Raw genomic sequence first — 23,257 nt, 5'->3', positions numbered from 1 at the left:
TAACGTCTCAAGAATGTGTGTTTGTGTGTGTGTTCAATATACTCACAGCTTTAGGTTTGAAAGGTGGCTGCACCTCTTTGTTCTCCAGTTTTTCCCAGTCTATATAGCGGAAGAATGCATGCTCCTTGATGTCTCTCTCCCCCTCCGGACCGCAGCCCAGACGCTTACCTGGGTGTTTGGTCATTAGCTACAATCACACATACACAGTAAGTGAGTTTAGACATCTGCTGCCCAGGCTTCAGGTAATGGCTATAATGAGACTTAGTCTCTCAATATTTCCACCAACTGCACCACTGCTCAACACCGGTTAATTATTTAACATATTTAAGCCACAAAACAGCACCGAGAAGCATAGAGATGAAAGAGGAAATACATGCAATGACAAAAATATTTCTCACATTTATCAAGGTAACTTTACTTTTTAATCTTGATCAATTATCAGATCAAATCTTGCAGTTGTGACTGCAAACACTGGGAGGCACCTTAAATTCCTTACTGTTGAGTTACTGTATGTTATGTACTATTTAACTCTAAGTAGTATAGATAATTTAAAGGGTTAGGTGTCCATTATTGGTTGAGAAAACTAATCTCCTTCTTCTTAACATAAATAAACTACTAAACACCCTGTTGTTAAAAATGCAGTGAGAAAAAATGGAAGTAGAACAGAAGAAAACTTGCTATTTTGGTTCTATGTGCGTTGCAAAAATGTCAAAAAGAGGCATTTTCAAAAGGTATGGCTTCTTTTTTCCTCTCACTGTTGAAGTTATGCCTATTCACTTCAAACTCTGAGGCCTTTTTATGGCATCGGCTCCAGTGATCAGATATCGATTAAGTCTTCAGGGTCCACAATCTGACCATATATCAATGAATGTGTACATCGAAGCGTGTGCCCTCACCCCTTTACAGATAGCAACAGCTTCTTTGGACATAGATTTGGGGTAAGAGACGTGATGCTCCATGATTGACTGGAACAACTCATCTTCATCCTCCCCATCAAAAGGCGGCTGCAGAGGCACAGACACAGTTAAGTGTTTTCACTTATGTCAGCATTGCCTTAATAAAAGTGGACAGTTAGTACATACAAACCTGTCCTGCAAGCATTTCATACAGCAGCACTCCAAAAGCCCACCAATCCACAGATTTCCCATAAGGCTGATAGGCTATGATCTACAAAACAAAAAAGTAATATTATTAAGAAGTGAAATAAAGTACTAAAAAAGAGCTCGACCAGTGAACTTACCTCTGGAGCAATGTAGTCAGGTGTTCCACAAAACGTCTTTGTGGTCACCCCATCAAACATGTTCTCTTTACACATCCCAAAATCTGCAATCTTTATATGGCCTTCAGAGTCCAGCATCACATTGTCCAGTTTTAGATCTCTGAAAACAAAAAAAAGCACAGAAATTCAAAAACTGAGGCACTGGACTGAAATGACACTTATTGAATTGAATGAACTGAAACAGATCCACAAATGGACTCACCGATACACAATGCCCTTGGAGTGAAGGAAGAAGAGACCAATGGCAATTTCTGCAGCATAGAACCTGATACAGACAAACACCACATTTTAAATATGCATAGATTTCCACACTGGTGCATGTGGATGATACAGATAAAGGATGACATTTATGATGACATCGATTATCATTTCAAATAATTTTACATTTTACTATAAGTATTTCTATGCTTTCAAAAATATTATGCCATTTCAAAACATTGTGAAAACCCTTAATGTCACAAGCATTTTGTGAATTTATAGTTAGAAGTCTTTTGCTTTTGCATGAAGGTATAGAGCAAACAAACATATTTAAAGGTCACCTTGGGAGCTCTAGACCCATACAAGCTCTATGGAGCTGTTTATTTCTTAGCAGTTCCTGTTAATATTTCACAAAATTGGGGCAGTAATGTGCCAAAAAAACATTGGAAAGAAGGGAATGAGATGACTGCAACCAGTGAACGGGGACATAAAAAAATAAAGGATGTTAAAGATTCCATAATGTGTCTTTGCAAATGTTTTGTAAGGAAGGTAATGAGTTCATCACTTTGTAGACATCAACAATAGACAGAATAGTATTTAATGAGTAAAACTGAATGTGATCATAACTTTTGATTATGAACAATAAAACACTCTCCAGGCAACATTGAACCCAAGGTGTTTAATTTACTTTAATTGCCAGGAGTGGAGTAATGTGGGGTTTCTACCATAAAAATGTGACAAATACCTATGTTGAGTGATGAGCTAAACATATTGCAAAGCGACAGGTTTCAACTCAACTGAAGAAAGACAGAGGGGGAAACTGATGTTAAAATACCAATAAGAGTTAAAAGAGTAGCACAACAAGTACTGCTCAAATACAAGATTGTGTATGAACATGGCATAAATATCCTGTTATTCAACTCCTTTTTGTTTGTACACTCACACAGCATGAGGCTCCTTGAACTTGCCGACCTGTTGGATCTGGTACATGAGGTCTCCTCCATTTATATACTCCATCACAAAATACAATCGGTCCTAGAAAACCAAGAGGTAAGAGAAAAGAGCAAGGTAAGCTGTTGTGTGTTTCCATGTATCTGTATGAGCTCATCTTTGTTAACATAAGACATTGCTGTACTCTACCATGCTTTGGAAGCAGGAGTGCAGCTGAGTGAGGAAAGGTGGTTTTCCAGACAGAGCAAGAACTCTCTTTTCCACCATGGTGCACTCCACATCATCATCCTGGATCACCACGTCCTTCTTCAGGATTTTGATGGCATACAACTCATCAGTCCCCTTTCTCTCAGCCAACATCACCTGAAGGGGGTGAATAAATAGTACAAATAAACTTCCACAGCAATGTACCAGCTGAAGGTTCACCTTTTCTATCATGCAGCACAAGGCCTCTATGTGTATGTGCATCACCTTGCCAAAGCTGCCTTTGCCCAGAACCATGATGAAGTTGAAGTCTGAGAGCTTGACACGGTCCTGATTGCTGTTACTATCATACTTGCACAATGAGGAAGAAGTTGAGTCTGTGGGCTTCCCCGGCCCCACCCTTGCTCTCTAAAGAGAGTGGGAATAAAAAAAAGATAAGAAAAGAATTATTTAAAAAAAGAAAACAAAAAGACAACAAATTATGTCACTTTGGGTCTCATTTTCTGTGTCACTCACCTCAAACCTTTGTCGCAGCTCCTCATTACCCTCCTCTCCCTCTGGCTGGACAGGAACATTAAAGTACTCTCCTTCCTCCTGAGAAAGCAGCTTATACCTAAACCCCATAATGTAAAACAGAACAATGTCACATAAATCCAGGATTATCACCAGACTATGACAACAAAGCTTTTAACTATTCACACCCCTCTACCTTCTGCCTTTGTGATTTCCCTCTACACCTGTGCATTGTTTTCCAACATCCCATTAGTTCATCCTGACATCTTACCATCCGTTTATTCCTAGTTTCTGTAGCTCTGAGATCCCAAAGGACAGGGACCCCATGAAGTCGTTCCTGCTGGTCAAATCCCAGTCCCAGACCTCCACTGAGAGGCGACGGTCCTTGTCAGTTTCTTTAAGGTTGCTGAGAGGTGAGAGAAAATGTGGAGGGACACTCAGGTGAAAGAACAGATAGAGACGATGTTCTTAAAATAGATAAAGATGAAAGCAAAGACCGTAATTTGATTTCAAAACCACATCTCTTTCTTTCTAGTTGAACTGGCTGGCATCTCAGTATGGGCCATTTTTTTATGCCTATGTCTCAGTAACCAAGAATAGCTTGGAAACCAACAAGCAAAAGCAGTGAAAAGAATGAGGACACGGTCACTTGCAATGAGCTCCAGTGAGCTTTGATCTTATGTGACTCAAAATGAGGCCAAGACAGTAGCTTTAAAACAAAAACAAGTGGCACGCACACAACATCAAAAATAAATTGGAAAGAAAACTAAACAAATTAAACAAACAAACAAAAAAACACAATAACAAACAAACAAACAAATAAAAAACACCATCCAAAAATGATGCAGAATTATTAGAAATATCTTACAAAACGAAAGTCTCATTCCAGGTGGGATTGAGGCAACATTTGATGGTCTTAGTCTTTTGTTTGCTCTCACTCTTGGGATCAGGGATCAGTTTGAGCTTGACGTAGGGGTCTGACAGGCCATTAGGGTCCATGGGCACCAGGTTCCTGGCTTCTTTGACTGTGAAGGGTTGGGGACACGGATAAAAATTACTGGCAGGAATGCAAAGGTACAAAAGTTGGAGTTTGTCCTTTTACAGAGGAGAGCAAGAGGTGAGCTCTCTCTCTCTCTGGTGTGCCCTAAATAACATTTGACAACACTTAACAACAGTTTAGTTTCTGTTCCATAATCAATCCACAGCTTTCTAAGAGAGAAAGAGCTGGCACACAGACGTGCATCCCAGCGGTGATGTGGGTCAATCACTGAATCATTGATCAACTAATGGACTTTCCAGTTTTATTCCTGGGTTCATACAGAGCTTTGTGAGTTGCTGAGTGTATTTGTATGTGTGTCAGAGACAACAACAAAAAAGGGAGGGTAAAGAGACTAACTGATGACGGTGAGAATGTCCTCAGTGATCTGGGCGGAAATGTAGATGCGTCCTCTCCTCTCAGTGTGATCTGTTCCACACAAGCTCGGGACGTTGGCCACACACCGCTTGTGTATGTTCATCATACAATCTAAAACAGTCAATAGAGACACGTGGTTGCATTAAATAGCCTTACAAGCAAACAACACATGACATCCTCTGTCTCTGTGCTTTCTGTTGTCTTACCAGATATAAGGTTATCTTGGTGTTGCACTTTCACTAAATTGGGGAGTCATAAGAGATAAATTAAGATCCAATCAAACATGAAGCAGCAGGAGCTGAGCTATCTGGACAACAGTCTCAAAAATAATGGATGCTACCCTTTCCAAAGAGAAACTAGGTAGTGAGGCATCTTTTCATTAAACCCTTAATGCCAGATAGACACTCACATCTTTCAAACTACACAGCCCCAACACCGCCTGTCCTTTAGCTGATGGTAACTCGTGACTCAGGTAATTTGTTTTTCAGACTTTAAGTCCCTCTAGAGACACAGAGGACTGCTTTCAAAGGTTGGTTAGGCCTTCCCAAGATAAGTGTACAGTTTTTTTTATGTGTGCAATATTTTTTGACTCAGATTGTTGTGAGGGGATACCAAATGCATCTCAGCTAAGTTTTATCAACGGTAAGATTACTCTCCAGGAGTGAATGATCACGAGATTCAATGAAAATGAAGATAACGTCCAGTTTGTTTACAACTCCAGCTAAACAAGCTGAGAAACATTTTTCAGGGTTTGCTCATTGGGCATGACTCCCACTCCTCTGTCTGGGAGGCCTATCCAAAGTGCACTGTTCACATGAGCATTCTCTTTTAGACCACATTGAAGTGAAGTATTAATATGTATGTATGTATATTTTTTAAGTACTTGGCAAGTTTGAGCATGTTGGCGAACTGATTAATAGTGATTAGATGAATCAACCAGGACTCAAGTATACCTGAGCAGCTAAAATCTTCACCTGGTGGCATATTATGTCAAAAGTTATTTTGCCATAATATGCTGTAGTCATAACAGAAAAAAAATAAGGTCCAATGTAATTGCTCAATGAGCCCACCAGATGTCAGACGGCTCTGATGAACAAATATTTTACCTGCTCCTCTTAAATCAGTGGGCGTTGGATTAATGTTATATTTGCATCATACTGTTGCATTCAGTCATGACATCCATTCAAATTACTTCACATTTCTACCAGCTACACTTTCTATTAAACTTTTATAGTTTTTGGGAAATTTGTGAGTGTTTTGTGAGTGCAGCAGAAAAACACATCTCATCTCTGTAGCAAATTTAATCTTAATCTATTTCATGAGTATTAACAACATTGTAACGACGTTTGTAAGGCCACAATAAGTTTGCAACCAAACATCCCTAGTGGAAATTGACTTTAGTTTGATCATAACTAAACATTAACTAAACTATCACCATCTCCAATCAGTGACATATTTTACAGTGATCTTGGAATATGGAGATACCAATTAAAAAGATCTTAATAGTCCTCAAACTGTAAATAGCTCATAACTAAGATGCATAAAGTTGATTTCAGGGACAGCTGTGAAGTGCGCATCACAACTATTAACAAAGTTATCTAAAAAAAAAAATTAATAATTTTGAAAAATCAAATTTGCAAATACAAATAAAATTTGCAATACACACAGCAATTATAATCATGTTGCTTGCTCACATAGATTAATATGTAACCTAATAGCAGCTCTGTGACAACACAACACCCTATTTTACTTTCCATCCTGTTTTGTTTACACCAGGGGCCATATTCAGAAAGGAGCCTCTCTCAATATTAGTGCTCATAAAAAGCACTAAGCTTGTGTAACCATTGAGGTGAATTAAATAATGTAGCAATCACGAGCATCGCTGGTCACATCACTGACAGACATCATAGCCACCTCTTGACCAATCACTAGAGTTGTAGTGATTAAGTTCATTCATCAAAGATGAATGCTATTCAGGAGTTCTGTTGCTCTCCTATAAACCAAACATGAGAGGTAAACAACAACAATAATCAAGAGGTGTCTCTGACCTAAGGGCACCAATGGCGGTTGGGGTGGTGAGTCAGTACTGTATCAACAAATTTGAAATTCAATGTTCATTAATACCTGCGATTATCAGGAACTAGTGACAGAGATGTGTTGGCAGGTAGGTGGGTAGGTTCCAAAGAAAGCAAACTGATTTCATTTGGCAGAAAGAACTTGCATCACACTGAGATACATTTAATAAACAACACTTCAGATATTTTCTAAACTGTTTCACACATAAAATAAAGTAAAATATTAATTTGTCATTTATCTTGTATCTGGCACAAATTACTATGTTTCGGGGTTTTTTTTTTTTTTGACAGAACAAATCAAACTTCAGTTTGGCAATTTGTCAACATTTTATTGGCTAATGCAGCACAGCAAGGGATGCCATGGCAGAGATTATATTTTCCATGACATTTTTCATTTTTCATGACAGGTTTAACTGTAACTACTATTGATAACTCTCACAAGCCATATATGCAGTATGGTAATATATAAAACTACTATCAACTGGATGCAGAGTAAATTTACTTTAAGCTGAGGATGAAACTTCTTCACCTGATATTTGGATAATAATTTGCCTACATTTCTGGATCGCCTACTGTAAAAGAAGCAAAAATAAAAATGTGCTGTCAAAACTAGTTTAATTGATGGGTAGATTATCTATAAATGTGTATAAAAATTAAATGTAAATTTATATCGGTAAATTGGGGTCTTTTGTGTGCTGATGAACATGATCATTACAGAAAATGACTTGTCTGGACCAGCTGGTTTAATAATCTATTAGTCTGCTCTCTTTAATGGGTTTAGCTTCACTTTGTCCATGGGGATGAAATAAGATATTTTTGAATTTAGTTTTGGTTTTGCTTTGTGTTCACCCTAACATTTTATAAACAGATCAATAGGTGCCTAAGTTCTTCTAATGTGTCTATTTATGTTATCTGGTGTCACAAAAGACTCATTATAGAACAAAGTTGTACTTTTGGCCAACCGCCAACGTCACATCTTTTTCATTATTATTATGGCCAACTGATTGTCATTCCAAAACAGCTTTCAAAAACATCCTCAAATGTGTGAATTGCCTGCATGTGATTCAGACATATAGATCTTGAATTAGTCTTATCAATAATGATTGGTCAGCGTTTCTTATGGATATATCAAATAAAATTTTAGAATTTCAAAAACAGACAAAATGCACTTGAATTGCCATTTCATGATCCTTCTTGCCAAAATATGAAACCATTACAGACTTGAGATAAGTTTCTAGAAGTAATGATTATCATATTATGTTTTTCCACCAGCTTCCTAATGATACGCATTATTGCATGCACAGGTGGTGCTCAAGAACCTCTATTGACAGCTGAGTGACTGCTTACTTTTTTATTTTTCTTATATTAAGTTGTAATTTTAGGTTGAGGTTCTCATCTAAAACTAACTCATGACCAATAATCAATTTGCATTTCAGTTCTACTTCTTCCTAAAACATGTACTATGCGTCATCTTTTTTTGTTTGTGTAAATTTTGTTCTTTTCAGTATTAAAGATCTGCAAGTAAACAGGGGTTGAAATAAATAAGTAAGCGGACACTGGGGGCTATGCCTCTCACCCAGCAGGGCTGTGAGCTAGGGCTGTGAGCTGGGGGCGTGGTATACTGAGCTAGAGCTGAGGAATAAAGTTCAAACTTGCCTTTGTCTCCTCTGTTTCCTCATCCTGCAACAAAGTAATAAATGTCAAGGGACACCCATTTTTTACTCTCCAGCCCCTAAAATGTCTGTGTACATCCATGCTATTTGAGACTGCAGACAGCCTGCTAAAAGCAAGATGAACACAAGAAATAAGGTAAAGCAAAAGTAAACAGTGGGTCAGGCAGGTTTCACTTTGTCTCACACATTTTAATTGGCTCGACAGACTGCCAAAGTAAGGGGATTGGAGTTGTAACAGCTAATTGCAGCTCTTTCACTTTTTTATAGTGACTTCTACAACTAAAACAACGTGGTGTTTGATCTGTTTTGTGCTTTGGACCAAAACAGATTATTTAAAAGGAACAAGGTTGGATCAAGCAGCAGTATAAACCCTGCAATGATTGTTTGGCCAACACCCACTAACCCGCGGCATCCTAAAGTTGCTCTGCAATTTACTCTGGAAATTGGCAGAAATATTTTCCTGCAAATACTGTTTTTCAGGACTTATCTTAAGCCAAAAAAGAATCCAGAGGAAAGGAGTAAGTGCTATTATTAGGCAAAGAAAAACAACAGAATCAACAGTGACCCTGCATCATTTGCAATTGGTCTATAATGTAAATTTTACACAAAAACTGATGGCAAACTACAAAGAAAGCACTGATCAGCCCTGACTTTTGCATTTTCCTAAAGCCTGTTCATTTTACCTGCAGAGGTAAATATTCAAGATGCTAATGTGTGGCATACAAAGCAGGTTCTGCAAGGGTTCATTTGTGTGTGTGTGTGTGTGTGTGTGTACGTACGGTCACATTTCATGCCCTGGTGTATCAGCCCATAGAGGAGGGAGCCACAGTGGTCACAGAACGTAGGGCTGGAGTAAGTGTGGACCTTAAACTTGTGTTTACTACGAGGATCCTGCAGAGACAGAAACACAGAGATGAGAAAGCAGATATTTAAATTCACTTTTTGAGAAAGCCAAGTGGTTGTATTCAAGTTCTTTCTCTCAGTCGTTTTGTTTGCTCAAAATCTAAAAGCATGTCGGCAAATTTTTCATGTCAAATATTGTATCCCCCAATCTAATTGCAGCAAACAAGAGACTTGCACAGACTTGCATAGGTACCAACTTAGCTGGAAATAATTTCTGCTCTTTGTCTGCTCTTGGCATGAGAAAATAAAAATCCTACATTGTGACATAGGAAATGCAGCACAGTTTGACTTGAGTTTGTAAAAGAATAGAAAACAACTAAAAAGCTTTGGTGATAACAAAAACAAACAAAAAAAGATATTAACAATCTGTTAATGTGACTTTATAATCCATGCTGTCTCACAAATGATCTGTGTGTATTTATGTGTGAATGAGGAGATATCAGTTCATTAACCTGAGGCTGCCAGGCAGCACATTTTCTCTTTACTGACATGTCTCAATATAATTTGGTGCTAACAGGTCAGCTGAATAGAAGACACAAGGTCACGTCTGTATGTGTGGTGTTTATGTGCTGTCTTGTGAAGACACATTTGAGATTTAAATAATTATTTTGAGGGTATTTATGGATTGTAAGTATATTTTTACTGTTGTAAATGAAAGTTAAAGACCAAGTCTTTCAATAAATAATGTTAATGGGCAAGGGGCCTCATTCCTCACATGAAGAGAAATGAATGTGTGATCATGTGTGCACATACAGATAAACACATACACGCACACAACCCAAAGGCAAGTGCTAACTTTGCAAATTTGATTAACAAGCATCATTCAACACAATCACTAACCAAGTGCGTAATAAATATTTAACATGAATAAGTGATCTGCCTCATTGTGCATCCAAACTCTCACAGAGCCAAGAATAAAACGAAGCAAATTGTGTTGCAGTTTTTGTGCTTGACAGTGTTTCTTTTTTTTTTTTTTTTTTTTTTTTTTTTTTAAACTTACATCGGAGGCTGGCCCCTTGTCGGCCCCTGGGCAGGAGAAGGTGACAAACTCATGACAGCGCTTATGGACAACAAAACAGCACACTGAGGAGAGAGAGGAGAGAAAAAAAGAAAGAAAAATATAAACAATTTGTGTGACAATCACAAGAAAGAGATTAATCAATATGTCAGTTAGTGGCATTAGTCACTGGACAGGAGGCCATATTAGTATGATTAGTGTGGGATCGCTTCAGTTTAAATTTAAATTTAGCCAAGGCACAATGAGACATAATCGCACCCCATAACATTAACTTGAAATCTGCATGTGATTTGACTTGCTGCTGCTGCTGCTCACTGTTCCAGTTGTGTTGAAAATCATGCAATGTTGTGAAATAAATACCCTGCCTAATCCCAATCTAATATGGCAGATAGAAACTTTCACAACTTCAGACATGTTCATTGTGACAACTGTGTGACTCACATACAACTGTGGTTCCAGTTGTTCTCACTAATAGTGTAGGAATTGGGGTGGTCTGAAAACTCTGGTGTCAGAGGGTGAGTGTGTTTTGAAAGTGGAACAATTCTGTCACAAAATTAAAGTTTCTGTGGTACATATGGTTACATTTGGGCTACACAGGGAGGAAATCTCATATGCAAAAACGTATTAAACATATAAGAAAGAACCAGAGCAAATCCAAAATGCCATTTGGTGCCAAAATGTACACATTTGAGTTTTGTTGGAGAGATGACCATGTTTGTAAAATACTTACAGTATTGATTAATCTGATTATTATTTAAATTAAAACAGAAGGTCACAATTATCCAGCAAAAGCTCCAAGCTCAGAGAGACTATTTTATAAAAATTTAAAATTAAGAAACATAGGATAAACGTATATTCTCATTATGAAAAGCTAAACACAGTGAATGTTTGATTCTAAATGTTGAATGCTCGATGAATACTCTAACTTGTTCTGGTATTGACCATCACGAGTCAACATTTTGTCTGCCCTTAAATCCATTAACCGCTGTTTAAAATTTCACCGTCACAAGTATCCAACATTTGGAAGTCTCCCAATCAAGTGAGTAATAGCATACTTCTTTAAATTAAATATATTTAGATTTTAGACTAATGGTTGGATAAAATGAACATGGAGACATTGGTCTTTAGGAAGTTCCTATCCAGTCCTGTTGTGAATTATGTCAAAACAGTCTGATGTGATAAATAATTTATTCAACATGGTTTTCTGACATGAAAAAAGTTGAAAAACTTTGTGCTGTGCTGACAAGATTTTAGGTTTATTCAGTCGTGTTGAGTCTGTTTTGCCCTGACCTTGTTCCTGAAAGGACCTTTACAGGAACATATGAAATCCATCATCCATCTATCCATCCATGTTCATACAACAGGGTCATGAAGGGGGGAATAAAGCCAATCCCAGTTCACATTGGGTGAAAGCTGAGTACACCCTGGACAGGCTACCAGTCTATCCCAGGGCCAACATGTAGAAACATTCAGAGACGCAACCATTTACACTCACGCTTTCGGAGAATTTAATCACCAGTTAACCTAAAGATTCACTGGAGGAGGATTCAGTTTTATGACACTAATTAGTTCACTGTAGCTTGAAGGTTGGCTGTTTATTTCACTCATAATTTATCTTGTATTGTAGGAAAAATATTATGATGACATGTTAACAAAGTTAAACACCTGATTTTCATTTGGGGATCTTTTGTATTTTAGTTACCACATGATTCATTAAGAAAAGTATTTGCAGATAAATCATTAATAAAAACTTCTGGTAGACACCAGAAGAATGCATAAAATACATAAAACCCCAGCTGTAGAAAAAACTATTTGCGTCAGCAGAGCTTCCAGTGATCCATAGATTGGACCAGTATCCCTTTAAACTGCACACAGTTGTGAGAAACACCATGCATGGGTTTGTCTCGCTCTGGGTCAGCTAAAAAGTACAATCTTTCCCTTTAAATTTTGATAAACCACTTCCTACAGATGAAGACGAGAACATGGCCAACACCAGAACTCCATTTAGAGAAACGGGGCACATCAGTGAGGAGGAATCTACTCTGCTGCTACCCGACTTTGCAGCAGAATAGGTTTGTGTTATGTATTTTTACATAAAATCTTGCACAGTACTGATTGAAACCACTTCCAGTTTACAGATACTTTTGGTTCCCATTAAATGGAGAATTAAGACAGGAATTCAGTTCAAATGTTCACCAAACCAATTAAGCAAATATTGTTGTAGAAACAATACTGGATGTAGCTTCATAAAAAAAAAAAAAAAAAAACACCACCAACAAAAAAAAAAAAAAAAAAAAAAAAAAAAAAACACCACACACACGGTGACATTATGAGCTGGTTTAATCTTAATTATTCAGATTCTCGTTACATTTTAATGAGGTGCCTTGGCCATTGGCAGCGCTTTCCACAGGTTTCTGGCAGTTAACCAACAGAGACCGTATGTCTGTGCGTATGGGGCAGTGGTTACATGAGCAAAAGAGTGTGAGTCAGATCAGGGGACAACTGGACCCACAGTAAATTTCAGCAAGTGTAGTTTAAATTCAAAATACTGACAGATGCCACAGATAAAGCAGTAACTTGGTGTAAAGATGGTAAACAGGGAAGACAGTATGCTTGAACTCTGAAAGGAGAGAAAAATAAGAGAGCTCAAGATAAAAAAGGAGAAAGTGAAGTCAAACAGAGAGATATTGAAGTGTGTGTGTGTGTGTGTGTGTGTGTGTGTGTGTGTGTGTGTGTGTGTGTGTGCGTGTGTGTGTGTGCGTGTGTGCGTGTGGGCAGGAAGGAAGGGATGGGGGCACAGCTGGGTTTGAGGCAATGTGAGGGGGTGGAGAATGTTAGCAGTGACAGAGGAAAAAAAAAACAAGAAGCAGAGAAGTGGAGCAGCAGAAACCACAAAGAAGACAGTCACACTTTTCATCCTTTTGTTCATAAATCTGCTCTGTCACTGTCACAATCACGCGCACACAAACACACTACTGAGAGTCAGGCCTAGTGACTTGCCGGGGGGGCACGTGTGTTTGTGTGGTGGTGGTAATGGGGAAGGGGGGGCGGTCTTTTCTCTGTTGCCGAGCAACCACGCTGAGCCCTAGAGTGAAGACTACATTGGCCATTCCCGTTTCTTTTGACTGATGGGGCCGATGGCAAATCAGAGCCGATCCAAAAAAGACTGGGATAGGATGAAGTGCCAGGGTGACAGCAGGCCGACAGTTTCACATCAACAGGAGCACCAGGAAGTTCCTCCATGTTGGATGGTTACCAGTCCACACACCACAGATGGAGATACTGGTAGTCATCACCCAGGGCTTAAAATGCCTGAATAAAATGGACCACAGATATAAAGTGGCTGATGCATAAAATGACGGGAATATAATTAGACAACAGCTTGTGTCTGATAAGAGCCTGACATCGAACATCAGCTGAAATCTAACGCTGCTCCCCGGCAGGTGGAAAGCTACTGGACCAATCTGAGATTACAAACACTGGTCGAATAACTCATACGGCCTGTTTTATCATTATAAAGCCTAATGAGCAAACACAAACCTAGACCTCAGATCACACTTGAATTAAACGGCCACATATCTCAGTGGAGGCCACAGTTGTCCTGCTACATGAAGCGGGGCAGAGCACAGCCAAGCTAATCACATCAGTCTACTAGCTGCTAGCTATCAACCACTTCCTGTGGGCAATGTAAAAAATTGAGAGTTGAGAATTAAGTCACAAAGAGGCTTGTATTCCTGTCTTTAGTTATTTTTATCTCTTTCTTTGAATAGCAAATTCAAATTGACTGTGTTAAAGGTAATCAGCTTTCCCCCCATGGATGTTTATCCAATTGCTCATTCAGCAAGACGCTGTATAAAAAAGACGTGGTCATGACGAGTTCAAATTAAAGTTGATTGGTTGCATACAAGGAAGAAAACCATTACAACATACAATTGATAATGGATTAGTCAGTTGGATCACTTCAGGTAGAAAATACCCCAAAACAGATACTTGTCTAATAAGCTGTCTGTGTTGTACGATTTACTTTTGGTAATTAATTAAATTTTATAATTTGATCATATTTACCATGTAATAAATTAAAATCTAGAAATATATATATCCATCCAGTCTATGTCTGCTTATCTGAGGTTGGGTTGTAGGGGTAGCAACTGAAGCAGGGAGCCCTAGATTTCCCTTTCCCCGGCCACATTGACCAGTTCTGACTGGGGGATCCCGAGGTGTTACCAGCCCAGAGTGGAGATATAAGCTCTCCACACCTGGTCCTCAGTCTGCCCTGGGGCCTCCTCCCAGCTGGACATGGCTGGAACACCTCCCAAGAAAGGCGCCCAGCAGGTATTCTAACCAGATGGCTGAACCTTCTCCAGGTCCACAAAGCACATGTAGACCAGATGGGCATATTCCCAGGCCCCCTCCAGGATGCTGGTCCGTTGAAGAGCTGATCTGTTGTTCCACAGCCAGGACAGAACCTGCATAGTTCCTCTTCAGAGGTTCGACAATTAATCCTCCTCCCCAACACCTTGGAGTAAACTTTCCCAGGGAGATTGAGTAGTGTGATGCCTGTATAGTTAGCACACACAAAGGGGGACCACCAACCCGGTCTGCCACTCCTTCGGCACTGCCACCGACCCTCACGCAATGTTGAAGAGGCATGTCATTCCTGAAAGCCCCTCAACACCCAGAGCCTTCAACATTTCAGGACAGATCTTGTCAACCCCTGGGGCGTTGCCACTGTGGAGTTGTTTGACTACCTCAGTGACTTCTCTCAGGGAAATTGCTGATGACCCACCCTTCATCCTCCAGTTCTGTCTCTGCTTCAGAGGGTGGGTAGGTCAGGTTCAGGAGTTCCTCAAAGTGTTTCTTCCACTGGCCGACTAGCTCCTCATTTGAGGTCAGCAACACCCCACCCTTGCCGTACACAGCTCGGATGGTTCCCTGCTTTCCCTGTCTGAGGAGCTGGATAGTCTTCCAGAACAGCTTTGGTGGCAACAGAAAGTCCTTCTTTGTGTCCTCTCCAAACATCTCCCACACCCTCTGCTTTGCCTCAGCAACACCCGAGGCTGCAGCCTAGGAAAGGAATATTCTCCATCTATTTCTGAAGCCTGGGACAAACTTTTTTTTTTCTGTCAGGCCACTTGAAACCTAAAGGGACTTAAAAGCCCCCACATACATACTGTTCCACCACATATAGACTAGGGATCGACCAAGCCAATATTTTCCCTTTTACTGCAAAAGAATATCAGCTCCAAATATTGGTTATCGGCCTCCTTGACTACTAATAATCAGTATCGGCCCTGAGAAAAAAAACATATCAGTCTTACTAATACAGACTGTTTCTACCAACCTGGGTTAACCATTCAAATACAAAAATATTCCAGGCAACTAAACACCAACAACACCACTAAATGATCACAAAACAAACACCAACCAGGGAGTGAAAGGGCACAGACTTTGGGTGAGATTGTGAATGGGCAGTCCATAAACCACAACTAGCTTCAGATCAAGCTGTTTATTTACAGGTATATGTCCTCAGGTGACACATGCAATGTGTCTGCCATAAATATTGAAACTCGCAGTGACTCAATCAGAATTATACGTCACATGCTATGTAATTTTTTTTCTGCTGTGTGTCAACACCAAATCGACTAAACTAGAAGAGACCCAGTTATGATCAGCTGTCACAACAGGTCAGGTCAACATATACATATATATATATGGATACACACATACATAGACATTGTCATCAGTCTATCAGTCAACAGATAACCTATCAATTATAGAGTGCCTTAAAAAAAACATTACACTGAAACAATAAAAAAACAAATAAAATAAATTCCCAAATGTTTTGTCATTTGTCCTGTCATCTTCTGTTCCCTCCCACATCACACAGCTGCCTTTTTCAGAACATGTAGACCTGTTAAGCTTGAGATTTTTTTTTTTTTTTGAACAAGCTGCAGCAACTGAACAGTAGATACCATAATCTAAAATATGCGCTTGTTTTCTTGCTGGGCCACAACCACAGTATGACCCACAGCTCTTGTAATGAACATCCTCATCCAAAGTTACCATTTCAACCACTGATCAATCAATGATTGGGTTCAAAAGTCAGTCAGTCTCATCAATAACATTCATTGTTTGGAGTTAGGTTGCAGGTTTGGTTCCCAGCCTGGGTACTTTCTGTGTAGTTTGCATTTTCTCCCCATGTCTGCATGGGTTTCCTCTCACTGTCCAAAGACATGCTTGGCTAGGTTAACTGGTGACTCTAAATTGACTGTAGAATGGCTGTAAAATAGCCTGTGAATGCAAGTGTGAGTGGTTGCTCATCTCTGTTTGTCTTTGTGTGCTGGCCCTGTGATGGACTGGCAACCTGCCCCTCGCCCGATGTGAGCTGGGATTGGTTCCAGCATCCCTGCGACCCCCGCAACGTAAAAAGCGGTAGAAGATGGATGGATGGTTGGAGTTGTTCTGTTGTGTTGTTCAAACTGAGGCAATACGGTCACATGTGAAATTAAATGTAGATTAATATCTTCACATAGCGCAAAGGCCAGTAGAGGTTTAAACAGAAAGATCAGTGATTATTATAGAGTTCATACACAGGACAAAAAAAAAAAGAAATGTTTCACTCGAGTTGGCTTTTGGTGGAGCTACACCGTGAAAAGACGCGACACACCTCGCCCCCAGCTCAATACAAACATACAATGTCTTTAGGTTTAAGTGTTTAATCCACTTAAACACCCAGATACATGCTCACACCACTGTTCAGATTAACAATAAATTAATTGAAAATCAGGCCAGAAGATCCCAGAAACTTCAGGGGGGATTACAGTGATGTTTAGCCCAGACATTCATTTTCTCTGGAGAAACAAACAAACAAATTTTCTGCTGTACTTTGTGTTCAGTGCTGATTATTTAGTAACAGTCTAACATATTTATGTAAAATGGTGAACATCATCCACTTGCAACTGCTTAGCATCAGAGTGCTTGCATTTGCAGCATTTTCATTTTGATTGCATTAGCATGCTGATCTTAGTATTTAGCTCAAAGCACCATTCTGCCCCAGTCCAGCCTGGTGTGGAGTTTAGTCATTTCAAGTGTCTTGCTTCCAGATCAAATCTACATAAAATGTTCGATTGCATACACACACACGTGTACTTACCACAAATCTGCAAGTTACGCTACATGCAAAGGAGTATCTGTCTTTGACTTTCGTAACATAAATACCTGAATACTTTTACGAAAATGAATAAGACATGCATTTTATCATCTTTACAGGCTGTAACTCTCTGACTGATGCTTTCTCACACAGACTGCTTAGTAGTTCAACTGATCAGGGGTCAAGAATCATTGTATAAGCTCAGTGCACCTGTTTGAAAGAGCTAGAGACAGAGGCTGGCTAATTTCAGAGTAATTTTAGCAGTGGATATTACACAGACAGAAGATACAGACCTAGGCTGTATGAAGAAAAATGAGACATTGAGAATGTAATTTCCACAGACTGTTTACTTACATGATGGCTTGACCAATCACATACACGTATTGAATTTTTTGGATGCCTCTTGGTTTTATTTTCACTGCATGGACTGCATTTTAATAAAAACAAAAAAACAAAACAAAACAAAACAACAATATATTCTCCATCCAGGTGCTTGCTTTATTCATGTATGCTAGGCATGCACAAGCCTGTGCAAAGAGGAAGCAGATAGTTTACTCTGCAGATAGTAAGTTGATGAAAATACTGCCAACAAGGAACAGCACAGGCAGCTCAAGTTTAAAAATGCGCCACAAAACTTCACAACAGCTGCTAGCATAAATAACAATGATACTGATGCTTGTATTTTGTTATTAATATTGGCTTCACTACTGGTAGCCTTGAATGATGACGACCCAGTCAGGGAGTTCATCGCCATTTCCAAAAGTCTCCATTCTAGTTTATTCACACTGTAGTTATCAAACTGAAACATTGCTTTGAAAAGTCTCCAGTTCAGGCATTCAAACACGTCAAAGTTCAGCAACGTGCGAAAGTAGCAAAACATATCTGATTTAACAAAGCCACTTTAGTGTGGGCATAGCCTAAGAGCACTTTTAGAGGTTGTCTGGGCTACATGCAGCTGCATTCTTATAGCAGTGTGAACACAGATGCATGCTGGGATATATTGAAGGACCATGTACTCAAATAAAGTCTTGTTGTTCCAACACAGATTTATTACTAACCCAAATATTTAATGAATAGCATGACTCTCTTATAACCCAAGTGGGTAAAAACAACAATGCACACACATTTATTTGCCGTCAAAACGGGGAAGTGAGATGTGAAGGGTCATTCGACACTGACCCGTGTGGAGATGCTTTCTAATAGCAGCCCTGAACTGACATGTTCAGAGCTGTCCACTGCTGTTCAGAGGACCACACTTTGAGGTTGCAGACAGTTTCACTGGAAAGATGTTATCGTATGAAGCACTGGTGTGAAAAATAAAATGGATGGCAACTAAACTCCATTTAGCTGTTTCAATTTCAGGCTCCCACCATCACTCACAGTGGATTAATGAGCAGTAAGAAGAAACTTAAAAATAAAACTGATGTTTTCAGTAATGCATCTGTACTTTTGCAACTAAGACAAGTTAAAGCATGTTCAGAAAAGCCCGTGAGAGAACTGATCAACCACTTCCCAGGGGTGTTTTTGATTAGATGCTTTTTCCGCAGGAACTCGTCTTCTATATTTAATTTTATGATCCATTAAAAAAGGTGTTAGTTAATATGAGTGGCTTTTGCATTCTAATATCAGAAACCTATTAATCCAACCTTCAACTCTTTTAATATGTCAAGTGGCAAGTATTTTGACCTTACAGTACTCCTGGACTTCTCTCTGGCAGGAAATGGCATGGGACAAGTTCCTCTTTCTGCTTGTTGAGCACACACATAAAAAAAGAAAAGCTGAAAGCAGGAAAAAAAATAGATGAGTCTCTACCTGGTACTCACCCTTTGTTTGGACACACCCACAGAGGACAGATTTGTCTCACACACAAACAGAAGAGTTTCCTCAGAAGGACAAACATGCTAGAACATGTCTACACCAGATGAGTGACATTCCTGCTAACCAGAAGTGATCCTTCATCTGTGTGTCTCTCATTCATACTGAAGTGTATTTACAGCTTTCTTGTTCCTCTTATTATCTTCATAAAATCATCATCAACTATAAACAAATCTCCCACTTTACTCTCATGTACTGTAAAATAAAGCAAAAGGAAATCCACCAACAGATTTCAAACACCCATGTTTTCGAATGGTGCAGAAACATCTAGGTTAGAACCGCAGTGTGTGAAAGGTTATGGGTTTCATATGATCACTCTTTCAATCCATTTAGAATCAGACCTTTACTACAAGAAAGCAAATGTTGCTGAGACAACGCCTTAAAACAATGTCCAACCAAAATGACCCCAGTTTTAATGTCTTGAGACTTTCAGACTTTCAGAACTCTGAAATTTCAGTCGAATCACAACTGCTGTTGTGATTCAACTGAAAGCTGCAGAACAGCAAGTAAAAAGGCCTTGAGATGACATTGTTTTGCCAAAAGCTGCTTCTAGGTTCAATCTTAAAATCACTACATTTAAGGAAACAAAATGAAATCAAATAAAACAAGAATCAGAAGCTTTTCATTAATCTCTAGTTCGCAGACAGTGTCTCTGTGTCATTGTTAAAAGATGCTTTTTAAATTGACATGTCAACACAATTTAATTGTTGATATTTCAATGTGACTCTGCTCATATGTACCCATTTATATGCAATTGAAATAATAAATAAGAGTCACTCAGATCCTTTCATGCCAAGGGTTAGGTTGATGTGCTATTGCAAACAAACCATATGTAATTTTACTCTTAATTCCCATTTAAATGCACATCTTTTATATTGCCTTATATTTTTATGCATAACATTGAATAAAGCTGACTATACAATGCTCCAGTTAGTTACGTTTCTTCTTTAGAACTACCACCTTTGTCTGGATATTCTGTACTTCTTGATATTGTTGTACTTACTGAATTTGTGCTTGAATTTTTTTTTTTTTTTTAATTTAAGAAATTAATCATTGCATATTTCCCATATTTAACAAAATTATTTTCTCAAATTCAGCTCTTTGATAGCTGGGTAAACTCATCCATAAAAAAAAAAAAAAGAAAAAAAGTTCTTGTCAGATATATCCAAATTTTAAACTATGTGCTTTAATTTCAACATGAAAATTATTTGTGAATGAACTGATAGTGAATAGTTTGATTAACTGAATAGTTAAATTGATTGACTTGCATCATAAACAACCCCCAGACCAGTTTGTTGTTTAAGAGGCTGTTTGTACATTTAACAGTTAGCATCCAGGAACTCACCACAAAACCCAACCTGACAGCTGCTCTGGGTGGCTCTAATCCATCTGTGTTTATTAAACGTGTATATGTTACCACAGTTAATATTAGTCCAGGAAGACATTCATATATACTTGAGTATCACAGTGTTCTTTCTTTCCAAAACCCCCAATGCATTTCCTGGATCATCACCGGAGCAACTCGCCAGAATAGCATGCAGAGACGAGGGGACTTCAGCTTTTGACAGCTGCTCATGAAAACAGCACAGCCTCTCAGAGAGCTTTGCACAGTTCTTCCCAATCATTGAAGTCTTACCCAAGAGTGTAATGTAGAAACTTCAGCTGCTTTCTTCCTCAATCTCACATGGCTGATCACATGACTGGAGTTACATACATTGAAGTGGGTGTCTGAGGGTGGATTAGTGAAGAGGAAGAAGTGATACTGCAAGTGCAGCGACAACATTTGCTGCAGTACAGGGGTGTGCATATGATTGAGGGGCATCACTATGTGGCTGTGAGGACCCCTCTATTAAAATCGTTTTGTGCAGAGGTCCGTGTCTAGACAACCACCCACCAACTCGGCCATCACCACGACCAGCCACCCACCTGTGGACACACACATCACCACCCACCCACACACAAACTTGTTATACAAATCCAATCAAATGTCAGGCTCTGAACTAGAAGAGAAAGAAAAAGAAAAAGCTCAAGAAAGCTAACTTCCCTTCCTATCTCTCCGTAGCCAAAACCAGGCATCTCAGCTTTCACTACTCCACTGACTCTTCTTCTTTTACATCATACAGATTCTTGTCAGCCTGAGTCTGCTGAAGTGTTCTCACTGTCTTATTCAGAACGTACCTGCTTCGAGTTTGACACCTGCCTGCCAACACTAACACGTCTTTATGAAAAAGCCAGCAGGTCACTCTTAGATGTGTAGACCTGTGGCCCCTGAGCAAAGCAAATACACACAGCCACCCACAGCCATATGCACTAGCCGGATTTGTGAATAAGCTGCTGCTCTTACCTTGGCACTGGAATCCCTGTTTCCCGAAGCCCCTGTGGACAGAGGACAGGCGTGTGAAATTTGAGGAATTCGAAACAACAACTCATGGGCATGCATAAAAATTGGGGCTGCACCCCATGATGGTTCAATAAATCAATTAGCCCATGACACTTTACACTAGTGACACTAGTGACATCTTCGAATAAGGAATCTACCTCCCAATCCTAAATAATCTAGTAAATCTATATATTTTCTCAATATGCTCAATAATGCAGTTTAAATCTGCAAATATTTGGTTTTCAATCTTCATGTTTGCACTTCACCATTATATGAGAGGATTAATTAATATAATAACAGTGCTGCCCGTTGCTTCTCGGTCAAAGGCCTAACTCAATTATCGTTTTACCTCAGGAGGTGAAATTCAAACACGCATGAACACACAGATCGACCCGCAAAGCTGCCGCAGCAACAGAGGGGCCCTCTATCCGCGTCTGCGCGTCTCCGGCCGCATTCCTCCACCAGACCTCCGCTCCCCGGACCGGCCGATGCGGTAACGCCGGGTGGCAGTCACACTTATGCGGCTGCCGACAATAGACAACCACCACCCTCCTATCCCCTCTTCTCCTCCACCCCGACAGGCCCGCGGAGCTGAGCTTGTCTTAATAGCGCATCGCGACGATTTTTATATGCTTGCTTTTTCGTGTTTTTTATTTATTTATTTATTTTTTTTTTGGGGGGGCGCGGTGTTATGACAGTGAATTCAAGACGGGAGGCCGACCGGAGTGGCAGCAGCAGCAAGTGAATCACCTGTGTCCTTTACACACACGCGCGCGCGCACACACACACGCACACACACACACACACACACACTCACCAGATGAAGTCCGTGCAGTGGCTGCAGAAGGTCGGCTGCTTGAAGAAGCGCGCGATGAACTTGTGGTTCTTCACCTCGTGCACGTTCTTCTGGCGGAGGGCTCCCTGACGGGCGAAGCCGCGCGCGCTCTCCGGTACCTCTCCGTCGCTGTTGGGGTCAGCCATCTTAACGAGGAAGCAGCGGCGGTCCGAGAGGAACGAGGGGGTGAGGGAGAGGCTGACGAGAGAGGGTGGGAGGGAGAGACGGCGAAGGCAGCGGCGGTGGGGGGAGGAGAGGGGGGGTTTCAGGTGGTGCCTCCTCCTCTCCGCCCCGGAGTCGCTCGTGCAGCCGGTGTGTGGTAGGTCTGCGTCCGGCTCGAGCTCAAGCTGCTGCTGCTTCCGGCGGGTCCTCGCGCAACCTGCAGCGAGCCTGCTTCCCTATTCTCACTAATGTCTAACTGCGAATAAGTCACTCTCTATCTCTCCCTCCGTCTCCCTGTGTCTCTTTCTCTCTCTCTCCCTCCGTCTCTGTTTGACAGTCTTGATTGTCAAAATGTGTGGGCTTGCAGGTGCTGTCTAACTAAGAGAGAGCTGTTTTTACTCAGTCAGAGGTGTGTGTCAAATCACTCACACCCTGAAGTCACTTTCATTCTATTTGTCGCATGTAAAAAAAAAAACTACTATATATATACATATATATATATATATATATATATATATATATAGTAGTTTATAGTTTATATATTATATATATATATATATATAGTAGTTTTTTTTTACATGAGACAAATAGAATGAAAGTGACTTCAGGGTGTGAGTGATTTGAAAC

The 23,257-nt window shown here is 39.9% G+C and overlaps 1 protein-coding gene across 3 annotated transcripts in view; it reads right to left on the bottom strand.

Moving 5' to 3' along the window:
• LOC115050178 (protein kinase C beta type-like) overlaps positions 1-22,940 on the bottom strand; it is a 29,575-nt gene extending 6,635 nt beyond the window's left edge. The window contains exons 1-16 of one of the 3 annotated variants that reach the window (XM_029512975.1): positions 22,451-22,940; positions 21,598-21,629; positions 10,211-10,293; positions 9,087-9,198; positions 4,542-4,670; positions 4,014-4,170; positions 3,417-3,551; positions 3,149-3,245; positions 2,900-3,040; positions 2,618-2,791; positions 2,421-2,512; positions 1,482-1,544; positions 1,241-1,379; positions 1,087-1,167; positions 897-1,004; positions 47-187 (exon numbers count right to left, since the gene is read on the bottom strand). In XM_029512975.1, coding sequence (XP_029368835.1) covers positions 47-187; positions 897-1,004; positions 1,087-1,167; positions 1,241-1,379; positions 1,482-1,544; positions 2,421-2,512; positions 2,618-2,791; positions 2,900-3,040; positions 3,149-3,245; positions 3,417-3,551; positions 4,014-4,170; positions 4,542-4,670; positions 9,087-9,198; positions 10,211-10,293; positions 21,598-21,629; positions 22,451-22,614 — 1,848 coding nt within the window. In that variant the 5' untranslated portion in view covers positions 22,615-22,940. Of the gene's footprint in view, positions 1-46; positions 188-896; positions 1,005-1,086; positions 1,168-1,240; positions 1,380-1,481; positions 1,545-2,420; positions 2,513-2,617; positions 2,792-2,899; positions 3,041-3,120; positions 3,246-3,416; positions 3,552-4,013; positions 4,171-4,541; positions 4,671-9,086; positions 9,199-10,210; positions 10,294-21,597; positions 21,630-22,450 lie in introns of all 3 variants that reach the window. The other 2 variants (XM_029512956.1, XM_029512965.1) reach the window with 2 other exon arrangements.
• Positions 22,941-23,257: the final 317 nt, after the last annotated feature.

The sequence above is a fragment of the Echeneis naucrates genome, chromosome 1 (assembly GCF_900963305.1).
Source record: "Echeneis naucrates chromosome 1, fEcheNa1.1, whole genome shotgun sequence".
NCBI lineage: Eukaryota > Metazoa > Chordata > Actinopteri > Carangiformes > Echeneidae > Echeneis > Echeneis naucrates.
This window is presented reverse-complemented; position numbering and strand designations above follow the sequence as displayed.